Source organism: Camelina sativa, chromosome 3 (assembly GCF_000633955.1).
Source record: "Camelina sativa cultivar DH55 chromosome 3, Cs, whole genome shotgun sequence".
In the NCBI taxonomy this organism is placed as follows: Eukaryota; Viridiplantae; Streptophyta; class Magnoliopsida; order Brassicales; family Brassicaceae; genus Camelina; species Camelina sativa.
In genome coordinates, this window is record NC_025687.1 from 18345876 (window position 1) to 18358891 (window position 13016).

The 13016-nt window shown below is 35.8% G+C and overlaps 1 protein-coding gene across 2 annotated transcripts in view; it reads right to left on the bottom strand.

The window, feature by feature from the left end:
• LOC104777488 (RNA-binding protein 33-like) overlaps positions 1–3350 on the bottom strand; it is a 12904-nt gene extending 9554 nt beyond the window's left edge. The window contains exon 1 of one of the 2 annotated variants that reach the window (XM_010501754.1): positions 2232–3350. In XM_010501754.1, coding sequence (XP_010500056.1) covers positions 2232–3087 — 856 coding nt within the window. In that variant the 5' untranslated portion in view covers positions 3088–3350. Of the gene's footprint in view, positions 1–2012 lie in introns of those variants that run through there. The other variant, XM_010501753.2, reaches the window with a different exon arrangement.

Sequence of the window (13016 nt, forward strand, 5' to 3'; positions counted from 1 at the left end):
ACATACATCATTTACAAGGAGATAAAACAAACGCCTAGTGGAATTGACTTACCAGCACCCTTGTTTTCGAAAGGCAATCAGTTTTTAAGAACATTTTCTTCATGAGAGGTTAGTACAAAATATATGCAGTGAACTTTTGTTCCTTTGAATTAACCAACCAGTTTACATTTGAATCAGAATACCGGGTTTCCCATAACCAAAAGAATTGATTGAGTTTCTAACATAATTATGTTCAAGAACAAAAAAACCAAGAACAAAACGTCTAGAAATATGGATATTGTGTACGCTTGAATGGAAAATACTTAACAAAGAGATGATGATATCATCTCAGCCACAATCCTCAAAGACGTTCGACGAGTATCTGAGATTACAATTGCTATATAGTATTATAATACTAGTGGACCATTCATATGTTGGTCCTAATAAGCGTTTACTTAGTTCTCTTTCGGTTCCAAGCGTTTACGTAGTTCTATATATTTAATAATGTATAACGTTACTCAAAATTGCAACAAAAAGAAAAAGGCAAAATTTGCAATAGAAAGGGACAAACAACCTAACGTTACACGAGTTGATACACTATTTTTTTAACCTAAACACACTTTTTACGTAGGTTTGACTTTTGGTATGTTATAAAAATGGGTGCTAAAGTGAATCTAATATGTTAATATTTTGTTACACGTCTAGAGAGTATAAATTTAATGTTAAGACCAAAATTTTGGTTACTAAATGGTGTAAAATTCAAACTTTCTAGGGAAAGAGATATGTTAAGTTGACTTATTTTTGGTATTTCATTGATTAGAACACCTTTTTATTTTTTTTGTTTGAACTTATATTTTGGCATTTCATTGATAAAAACTCTTTATCTTAAACTTTATTAATGAATTCCGGAAATTTTGTAGAAATGTTACACAATACAATTTTCTATAGTGATTTTATTAATCATATAATACTGTACTATTTGTCTATTTCAGAATATTCTGATTTACATCGTTAAAAGAATATTATTTTTATTTTCACCAAAACAAATATTAGTAGTTCTTAATCCAATGATTGAAGAACAGTTTGCCGAAAACTTATGACTCAAAACATTCACATTATACTACAACATAATCGATCTGATGTTTTGTCCAAAAAAAAAAAAATCGATCTGATGTAACGCTTTTAATTCCATTCTAAAGACCTATTGAATATATTCACCAATGTTTATGGAAAAAGCCATCACAATTCTTAAGAAACATTATAATTTACATGCAGATCAATTTTTCATGAATATTATATGATTTACATAAATTCAATTTTTCAATATCCGAAATTGTGATGCCGAAGTCGAAAACAAAGCGGAACAATTTAATTTTTTAAAGCATGTTATTCTTTTTGAACCGAAACTATACCACACCATCTATATATATTGGACTTAGATTTTATTTTAACTACTGTAATATATATATATTAATATATATCAAAAATCCAGAAATATGATCAGGCGAAATCAATATTGAACACCTATGTAATTATTGTAACAGTAATGTGAGACACTACTTTCAACGTTGAAATGAATCACATGAAGAAATAAATTAAGATGACTTGATGAATAATGATTATTGGATTATCACGAAAACACCTTGTATCTTGTTTACTTTAACTCGGTTGAAAAGAAAAGGACAAAATAGTAAGACCTAGTTTTTCTATTTCGTACAGACAAGGATGGAGAGCAGTTAATAAAAGTTGCTGGAACATTAACTAGACTACAAAAAAACCTATATATAGAGGGGAAGATATGTCAAAGTAACGATGGAACAAAACACATCACACGTGTGAACTGTCGTTATAGACCAACGAACCAAATCCGAATTAGATTCTCTTCAAGACCTAAGAACCAAATTTATACATTATATATACTTACATTATTTTACATACAGTACTTACAACATGTGGAGAATCATATACCCCATTATGGGTCATCGTAACGTGTTAGACAGAGTATAATCACTAGCAATAAATAAGAATAAATATTTTGATGGAATATATCATTCATAAGAAGAAAAAAATTCTGATAATTCAATCTCAGTGACTACAATCTGATTATAAGATACTAGAATTAAACATTATAAGATATGGTTTTATAATTATGAAAAATAATAATGTATATATGAAATATAATTAATTATTGGAATCTGTAGGGCAAATCCAGGGATCAACTGTTGTTGTTGTTGGAGTAGTAGTAGTAGTACCTGAAGAGCCTTTGGTCGGAGCTGAAGAAGAAGATGATGAGACATTGTTATGGATCTCTGGTCTCTTTTCTGTCCGACGGTCAAACTCCGAGAACTGCCTCATCATTAGCTGATGGTTATGATCATCAGCCGTTGGATGGTGATTTTGCTGTAATGATCCGAGATTCATTGAGTCAAGCTCGTGGAGAGGAGAAAGTGTTGTTTGATGGTTATGATGATGATGTTGATGAGACAAAAGAGACTGAAATGTAGAAACTTGGTGAGTCTGATTCTGAGGGAGAGGTAGATCTGGGAAGGTCATGGAAGTAGTGGAGTGATGATTGTTGAGTAAAGAAGAAGATGAAGGATTCAAAGGTTGATGATGAGGTTTTTGAGGCATTGGACGAAAAGGGTTGTAAGTAAGAGGATCCGAGGGAGATCGGAAAATATCGAAACGGCGAGTAGTGGAGGAGAAAGGGTGGGAGAAAGGAGAGGCAGGGACGCCGGTGAATTCTTGAACCATAGCTCTGAAGTTAGAAGTGTCGGTGGTGAGAACGGTGGTGGGAGCTCTTCTTGAAGCTCTTGTTCGTTTTCTAGGGTTTCGGGAAGAAGAGGGAGGAGGAGGGGGAGGCGGTGGTGGTGGTTGTGGAGGAGGGAGGAGATGGGTTTGGTTGAGAATGTCATCGGAGATGAGATTGTTTACAAAGTTTAGATAAGTAGCGGAAGAGGAGGAGGAAGAGCCGTAGAAGGCAGAGGAAGAAGGCGGTGGTTGGAAAGGAGGAAGGAAGAAAGAGGAGTGAGCTGGTGGAGCACCAGTTGATGAAGACTCGTGGTCGTCGCTTGAAGATTGCAAGCTTCCACTGTTACAAGAATCCATATGGACATGGAAGAAAGAAACAAGAACACAAAGAGAAGGTTATATTTGTGAATCTAGGGTTTTGAGAAATGATGCGTATTGGAGAGGAGAAAGAGAAAGAAGAAGAGATAGCAAAACAGGTTTTTACTTAAAGAGGTTGAAGGGAGAGGTATGGTGTCGCCATTGATGGAGAGAGGCGGTGGCTGGCGAAGAGTCAAACTCAATCTAAAAGCGAAAACGAAAGAGAAGAGAGAGAAATATCTCTTTCTTTCTCTAGTGGGGATGTGATGAAATGTGAAAGGATAGATAAAATGACACAATATATATATATACACAGAATAACCAACTAATTTTATATAAATGACAATATTGTTTTCTAAGTTTGCCTGAAACATTTTGTTGCTCTATTCTTGTAACAAATGTTATTTTCATTCATTAGTTCTTGTGAATTTTTTTTTATCTTTACTTTATATGTTTTAAGAGTAATTCTTGTAAATACCATTAAATTAAGTTTTTTTTTCTCAAAAATACCACATTTCACTTTATTTTCTAAAAATATCACAAAAATAAGTTTTATATTCCAAAAATACCAGAAAATTAAACTAAGTATTATATTCAAAACTAAATCTTAAATCCTAAACACTAAACCCTACTCCTTAAAAACTAGTTTTTGAATCTAAATTTGAAAACCGAAACCTAGAAAAAATATCTTTTACATCCTTAAAAACTATTTTTATTGTGTTTGTGGTATTTATGAAAAAAAAAAATTTGTGGTATTATTGTTGGAACGAAAACATAAAGTATGGTATTTTTTTTTGAAAAAAACTTAAAATGTAGTATTTTTGGGTTCCACTAGGTGTTTGTTTTATCTCATTAAAGTGTGTTTTTTTTGGAAAAAACTTAAAAAGTAGTATTTTGAAAAAAACTTCCATTTTTATGGTTTAATATCTAATATATTTCATAATTAAATCATACACAATAAAACCTAAAAATAAAAAATACTGATCGATCCATCTAAAAAATATAAACAAATTGATACTAAATTAATTTTTACCAATTAAAAATATAAAATGGTTTCATAAAATGGATAATATGGGTATGGATTTAATCTCTAGTAAATCTGAAATTAAAATGGTAAATTCATAATTTATATGTAAATTCATAAAATGGTAATGTGGATATGGATATAATCTCTGGTATAGTTGCTCTCTGTTTCAACTTATTTAGTTTATATTGATTTATTTCTTTGTTTTTGTTCGTTACTAACTCTAGCCGGTATTCAATAATTGTCCCGAAAAATCGAGTTTTTTCTTGTATACACTAAACGACCATCATTCAGTAAGAGTTCCCTGGTTGGGATAATTAAAATAAAAAACCTTATACAGTTTGTAAATATAAATTATTACGATAATTATTAAAAATAAAATATGAACCAATCAAAAATAATTACGGTAATGCATCAAATATTCTGGAAAATTTCCTTGTAGACGACATTCCTTGTTTTGTTTTGAGGTTTTCTTTTTAGATCAGTTATCAGAACTTTCAACCCTGACTTAGAGCTCACACGAGACATTGCAAGATATAGCTTACCATGAGAGAAAATAGGTCTTGGCATATATAATCCAACATTTGAAAGTGATTGTCCTTGGCTTTTATTGATAGTCATTGCAAAAGCAACAGAGACAGGATATCGCTTACGCCTCATTTTGAAAGGTAGTCTTGAATCTGATGGTATTACTACCATTCTTGGTAGGAGAATTATTTTTCCAACCCGGGTACCTGTAATTATGGATCAACATTCTTCTTTGAGATTAATATCTTAATTAGTAAGAGATTATACTTAGAATTAAGGTGTAAAAGTCATACCAGTGATTATTCTAGCTTGTAGAACATAGTCTGCCATTTGTATAATCTGAAGTCTAGTTCCATTCATTAGACCACCATGTGGATCAATATTGCGCAATAACATCACTGAACATCCTATTTTTAAGCGAAGGGCATGATTTGGAACACCAGAAATTCTCAGTGTTTAAAAAATCTGGGCTATATGCTGGGTTTCATGTTCGGCTAGGACCATTTTGTATTCTGAGAATCCTGCTATTCTTCAAACTGATTCATTAGTAACTCAGTCAATTTACTGGTTCTCAAAGACAAATATCTGAATCCGTCGATAGGGAAACCGAAAATCTAGATGTACTTGTATGGATCAAATACTTCTATTCAGAAGGCTCAGAAACTTCTCTGTCAAACGACCGGGTGTTTGATGCTTTTGTCTTGTATTAAGATTTCAAACTACCAAGTGTTCATGCCTTAGTCTCCCTGCCGTTGGTCGACACAGTTGGATCCCGTCCACATCTTCTCCATCTCCGCCGCCATTTATACTTCCTTGGAGATGAATAAGCATCACACATGCTAGTATTATATTCATCTTGGTCAAACAACCGGGTGTTTCATGCTTTTATAACTTACACGTACATGTACGGCTATGTCAAAACGAACACGTACATGTACGTCTCTAACCATTTTGTATTCTGAGTATCCTGGTATTCTTCAAACTGATTCATTAGTAACTCAAACAATTTACTTGTTCTCAAAGACAAATATCTGAATCCATCGACAGAGAAACCAAAATCTATATGTTCTTGTATGGTATGAAATTCTTCTATTCAAAAGGCTCTGAAACTTCTCTGTCAAACGACCGAGTGATTCATGCTTTAAAATTGTATTGCGATTTCACACAACCGGGTGTTTCACGCCTCAGTCTTTGCGTCGTTGGTCGACACAGTCGTCTCCCGTCCACATCTTCTCCGCCGCCATTTCTTCTTCCTCAAAGATGAACAAGCATCAAGCATGCTAGTACTTTATTCTTCTCTGTGGCACGACCGGGTGACGTACATGTACGGCTATGACCATTTTGTATTCCGAGAACCCCGATATTCTTCAAACTGATTCATTAGTAACTCAGACAATTTACTGGTTCTCAAAGAAAAATATCTGAATCCGTCGACAGAGAAACCGAAAATCTATATGTTTGAAACTTGACATTTTATGGTGGGTGATGATGAATGAGATGATATGATGTGATGATGAACAAGTGGAATGCAAGGAGTTTCAATTTCCCTTATGCTGTTGTAGTATAAGAGATGTCAATCCTAAATGAGTGTTATGCAAGCAATCATGTTATGAATATTTGTCTAAGTCAAGCCAAATATGTAGGATGTTTGTCACTAAAAACCTAATGATGAATGTAAAAGCTTATAAAACTAGATACTAAAAGTAAAGAGAACAGGATGATCTAAACATCAATGCAATGAAACAGAAATAGAAACTATAGTAATGCAAGTAATAAACTAATGCAAGGCAAGTAATGAACATGAAACTAAATGAATGTAACAGAAAAGCAACTAAAATGAAATAGGAATTGAAACAGGACAAACACAAAGCATAAAAAAGAATTCTGGGGATGAGCTCGAGCAAGCACTCGATCGAGTGTGCGATCGAGTAGGGTCGAGTCAGACAAATGCGAGAAACAAAGCAATGCAAACAAAACAGAGCAAGACAAAAGTAAATCAAACAACAACCAAACAACAAGATTTAGACTAAGAAATCATGAGACAAGGAAGGTCTTGAGGAGGGATTCATGGGCTGGACTAATGATTAAGAAAACTTGGTCAACAAATCTCAATCAACTTGAGCTAATCTCTAGACAATGATCTCCTAGAACATGTTAATCCACTCTCATGGCAAAAACAATCAAGCTCATATATTTATAGACTTGTTCTCACAAAGCAAAGAACTTATACAAGCAGGCATTAAGCAACATATCATTTATGTCAAAAATCAAACAAGACATCTAATCTCTTAGCATGCCTAATGATAATCTCTAGATCTAGCCTTATCTTGCAACCTAGACATTGGTGTGATGCTAAGAAGATTAAAATCAAATCCTACCCTCTCGGTTATAGGATCGGCATAGAGTACATCTAGCCTAGAAGAGATCTATAACAATCAAGCTTGAACTAGCTAAACAAACCTTAACCACAATCCAGCCTAACCCATCCTCAAGATCCTAAGCAACTACTCACAAATGCTAAACATGATGAACAAAGTCATAAACCCAGAAAATAGCGAAACTTGCATCATTAGAACGATAAAGTAGAGATCTACAATATTGAAGAAGGAATCAAACTCGAACTCTTTATACTTTGAGAGTTATTGAACAAACAAGTATGAAGAAATCTCTTGTTTTCTCCTTTAAAAGTAGAACAAAATCTAAGAAATGTAAAAAACAAAAAGCATAAATTCCCAAAAGGGTTTTTAGATTTTCTCCAAGGTGGCTCTCTTGGTGGCTGAAGGGTACAAGGCCCTTTTATAGAAAAAGTAGTGGAAGCCCTAAAAATGCTAAAAGACAAAATAGCTAGGCGGCTCGGTCAACTCGACCTGGTGCTCGGTCGAGTGACCGGTCGAGTTGGCTCTTCTTGTGCTCCTTCCACTCGGTCGAGTCCTTCTCCGCACACGGTCGAGTGTCTGGTCGAGTGGAACTCAGGACCTTGATTCTTCACCTCTAACTCCCTTGCTTTCTTCTCTTGATAGCTTCACTCCTCTTCAGCATTGCTTCCATGCTCCTTAGGCTAATGCAATGCAACTATACTCTAATGCATGAACAGTTCTAAAAGCTATGCAAATATGGTGAAACTAAATAGCAAATGATGCAAAAGAGGTGAAAATACTAAGGGAAAACAGGGTAAAATATATGAAAATCAATGTTATTGTATGGTATAAAGTTCTTCTATTCAAAAGGCTCAGAAACTTCTCTGTCAAACGACCGGGTGTTTCATGCTTTTATATTGTATCGCGATTTCACACAACTGGGTGTTTCATGCCTAAGTCTCCCCGCCGTTGGTTGACACAGTCGTCTCTTGTCCACATCTTCTACGTCTCCGCCGTCATTTCTTCTTCCTCGGAGATGAACAAACATCACGTATCCTACTACTCTCTTCTTCTCTATCAAACGACCGGGTGTTCATGCTTTTATAACTTACCATTTTGTATTCCAAGAATCTCGGTATTCTTCAAATTGATTCATTAGCAACTCAGACAATCTACTTGTTCTCAAAGACAAATATCTGAATCCGTCGACAGAGAAACAAAAAATCTATATGTTGTTGTATGGTATAAATTCTTCTATTCAAAAGGCTCAGAAACTTCTCTGTCAAACGACTGAGTGTTTCATTTTTTTTATATTGTATTGCGATTTCACACAACCGGGTGTTTCATGCCCCAGTCTCCCCGCCGTTGATTGACACAGTCGTCTCCTGTCCACATCTTCTCTGCCACCATTTCTTCTTCCTCGGAGATGAATAAGCATCAAACATGCTACTACTCTGTTCTTTTATAACTTACACGTACATATTCGGCTAAGACCTTTTTGTATTCCGAGAATCCCGATATTCTTCAAACTGATTCATTAGTAATTCATACATTTACTTGTTCTCTAAGACAAATATATGAATCCGTCGACAAAGAAACCAAAAAACTATATTTTCTTGTATGGTATAAAATTTTTCTATTCAAAAGGTTCGGAAACTTCAATGTCAAATGATCGGGTGTTTGATTCTTTTATATTGTATTGCGATTTCAAACAATCAGGTATTTTATGCCTCAGTCTCCCTGCCATTGGTCGACAAAGTTGTCTCCCGTCCACATCTTCTACACCGCCATTTCTTCTTCCTCGGAGATGAACAAGCATCACACATGCTACGACTCTCTTCTTCTCTGTCAAACGACCGGGTGTTTCATGCTTTTATAACTTACCATTTTGTATTCCAAGAATCTTGGTATTCTTCAAATTGATTCATTAGTAACTCAGACAATTTACTTGTTCTCAAAGATAAATATCTGAATCCGTCAACAGAGAAACCAAAAATCTATATGTTCTTGTATGGTATAAAGTTCTTCTATTCAAAAGGCTCGAAAACTTCTCTGTCAAACGACTAGGTATTTAATGCTTTTATATTGTATTACGATTTCACACAAGAGAGTGTTTCATGCCTTAGTCTCCCCGCCGTTGGTCGATACAGTCGTTTTCTGTCCACATCTTCTCTGCCGCCTTTTTTTTCTTCCTCGGAGATGAACAAGCATCATAGATGCTACTACTCTCTTCTTCTCTGTCAAACAACTGGGTGACGTAAATGTATGGTTATGACCATTCTGTACTCCGAGAATCCCGGTATTCTTCAAACTGATTCATTAGTAACTCAGACAATTTACTGGTTCTCAAAGACAAATATCTGAATCCGTCGACAGAGAAACCGAAAATCTATATTCAAAAGGCTCAGAAACTTCTCTATCAAACGACCAGGTGTTTGATGCTTTTATATTGAATTGCAATTTCAAACAACCGGGTGGTTCATGCCTCAGTCTCCCATCCTCATCTTCTCTGCCCCCATTTCTTCTTCCTCGGAGATGAACAAGCATCACGCATGCTATCACTCTCTTCTTCTCAGTCAAACGACCGGGTGACGTACATATACGGCTATGATAATTTTGTATTCCGAGAATCCCGGTATTTTTCAAACTGATTCATTAGTAACTCAGACAATTTACTGGTTCTCAAAGACAAATATCTGAATCGATCGACAGAGAAACCAAAAATCTATATGTTCTTGTATGGATCAATTTCTTCTATTCAGAAGGCTCGAATACTTCTCTGTCAAACAAACGAGTGTTTGATGTTTTTGTATTCTATTGCGATTTCATAATACCATGTTATTCATTCCTCAGTCTCCCCGCCGTTGGTTGATACTGTTGTCTCCCGTCCACATCTTCTCCGTCTCCACCGCCATTTATTCTTCCTCGGAGATGAACAAGCATCACGTATGCTACTATTATTTTCTTCTCTGTCAAACGACCAAGTGTTTCATGCTTTTATAACTTACAGATACATGTACGGCTATGTCAAAACGAACACGTACATGTTTGGCTAGGACAAATCCGAGAATCCCGGTATTCTTCAAACTGATTCATTAGTAACTCATACAATTTACTGGTTCTCAAAGACATATATCTGGATCCATCGACAGAGAAACAAAAAATCTATATGTTAGTGTATGGTATAAAATTCTTCTATTCAAAACGCTCGGAAATTTCTCTGTCAAACGACCGGGTGTTTCATGTTTTTATATTGTATTGTGATTTCACACAACCGGGTGTTCATGCCTCAGTCTCCCCGCTGTTGGTCGACATAGTCGTCTCCCGTTCACATCTTCTCCGCCGCCATTTCTTCTTCCTTAGAGATGAACAAGCATCACACATGCTACTACTCTCTTCTTCTCTGTCAAACGTCCGGGTGGCGTACATATACGGCTATGACCATTTTGTATTCCTAGAATCCTGGTATTCTTCAAACTGATTCATTATTAAGTCAACCAATTTACTGGTTCTTAAAGACAAATATCTGAATCCGTCGATAGAGAAACCAAAAATCTCTATGTTCTTGTAAGGTATAAAATTCTTCTATTCAAAAGGCTCGGAGCAGAAATGCAGCTTTAAACCCCGTCATAGTTATCAAAGATCGACAAATCAAGATACTAGTTACCTGCAGTGCACTCAACTCTAATTACAGTAACATCAAAGAACGCTAATTTTCCTAACAACAATTCCCGATTCATATAACCCTAATATTAATCAGATCTAAACATTCCTATTCATCAAGATCTACAAACGTAAACAAGAAGAATCGTACCAGGATAAGCATATTAGAGCATCGCTTCACCAAACTCTCCATGGTAAAAATAAAGATCAATGGTAGTAGACAAAAAATAAAGATCCATGGTAAAAGTAATTAGAAACCGGAATCTTATTAAAAACCTCACAGCCTTCTCGAAGGAGGAAGATGGAAAGATAGCAATAATATAACAACATTGAAACGAATCCCCAAGTTTAATTGTACTCAATCCTTGAAACGAAGATTAAGTTTAGAGCATAAAAAAAACTCAATATGACTGATAAATCTTAGTTTTTGGTTATGCTTCAGATACAAGTCTCTCTGTGCAGTGTTTCCTTGGGGCACTATATCATTTCATTACAGCCTAGAGAGTCTTAAAGGCATGGTAAAAAAATTGAAAGGCCCAGCGGCTTCATGGACATGGTCTATACCGTGCTACATTACTCCTCTAGAGGCATCTATCATGGACTTTCATTACTGCTTTAGAGTTAAATTTATTATATTTCTAATAACTCTTCCTCCAACTAATATTGTACACTATGTCGAGATTTACAACGATCTGTTTATAACAATGGACTTTCTTTCTGCAGATATTGCCTTTTGGTGTATTGCACCGCTCAAGAAAAAAAATATAGAGTTGATGTAGAAGGAGCAACGAGTACATGTCCAAGAATGCGCAAGACAATGTTTCTCTTAACCAGTGAAAAAGGCTATCCACTTCAGAACATATACAAGGAAATTGGAACTGATAAGGTTAGAATTCTTGAACAAGATTGAAATGATACGAACGAAGTCAAATATCGATTCTTCCAGCCAAACGACTATTTGGGATACATTTTTACCTCAGTTAGAGCATATCTCGAAGTGGAATCAGTTCAATTAGAGTTCGTTGAAGGATTTATTCATTTTACAAATCAGGTGAACTCCTGACTACGCGATTTGGATCTACGAGTATTCAACGGAAGATTCCAACCAAGTAAGAAGGATTCAAGCTATGAAACTAACTGTTCTGGAATCTTGATCCATTCCGGAACCATGGAGAATTTCAATCACATTGAGATCAGTTCATATGTGAAAGATATGGATATTTCAAGTCAGTGGATCTATCTCAGTCTCAGTTTCCCGTCTGAGTCAAAGATCGTATTACACAGACCAACTCAACATCAATTGAAACACAAAACTACTTGGAAGATGTTATTAGATCTCTTATGTTTCCAAGAATATCAGAAACAGAAGATTTGGCCCAAGGAATACAAGGATACACTTCATTTGCCAAAGGAGGTCAATCTAATTCTTCACATGAAGAGTTTTATGTCCAATTGGTTTATGTGCTTCCAGAATTATGTTTGGCAACCAGGAGGTGTTTCTACTAAGCCCAAGGGAAAGAAATGGTACAGCCCATGTTGTTTCTCATCATCACCTTGGACCAAAGAGTCAAAGAGAGAAGATCAAGGAAACATTTAATGGATCAATTCAAGAGCTTATGGCCAAAGAGAGAATGGGAAATTATATTGGAAATGATGTCTATCAAGTCCAGTCCACTTTGAGCCTAATACAAGCCCAAGAAAGCCCAAAATAATCACTTGATTTTGTGGTCAAAGAGGAGTGACGAAAATAGAGTTCAACTCAGCTTGGGAAGGACACCTTGGGAAGGGAAACATGCACCAAGAGTTGGGTCTTGTTGACCCCACTAGCCCACTACTAGCTTGCCCCCATAGGCCTGAAGCTGGCCCTGCAGGACATCGATCCTAACCCCTCACTGTGGACAGGAACTACTCATCCAAATCTACCAGTATGTTATTGGTGCGCCAGGTGTTCCTCGAACCCTAGTCCTCAACCTTTAACAATCTTCCCACAGGGCAAGCTGTCACGAATGGACCTTCCGTTGGGCGGCTAGCAGTGGGCTATTGGGGTCCGCGGGACGGGTTGTCATATAAAAATTGCAGGTCAATTGGTGACAGCTTGTCCTGTGGGAAGGTTGTTAAAGGGTGGGTGATAAATCTCTAATTTACATGTTTTAAGCATCCCTTTTTGTCCAAATTTTGCATTGTTTTTATCCTAACCTTAGCATTTTTCGGTCATTTACTGTAGGAATCTACATTTAGGCAATTTAGGGTGTTGCATTCTTGCATTTGCATATTTTGGATGAAAACAGGTGCTTAAGAGCCTAAAATGGGGAGAAACAAGGTCAAATCCGAGCATGTACCCGAAGGAGCTATGGAGC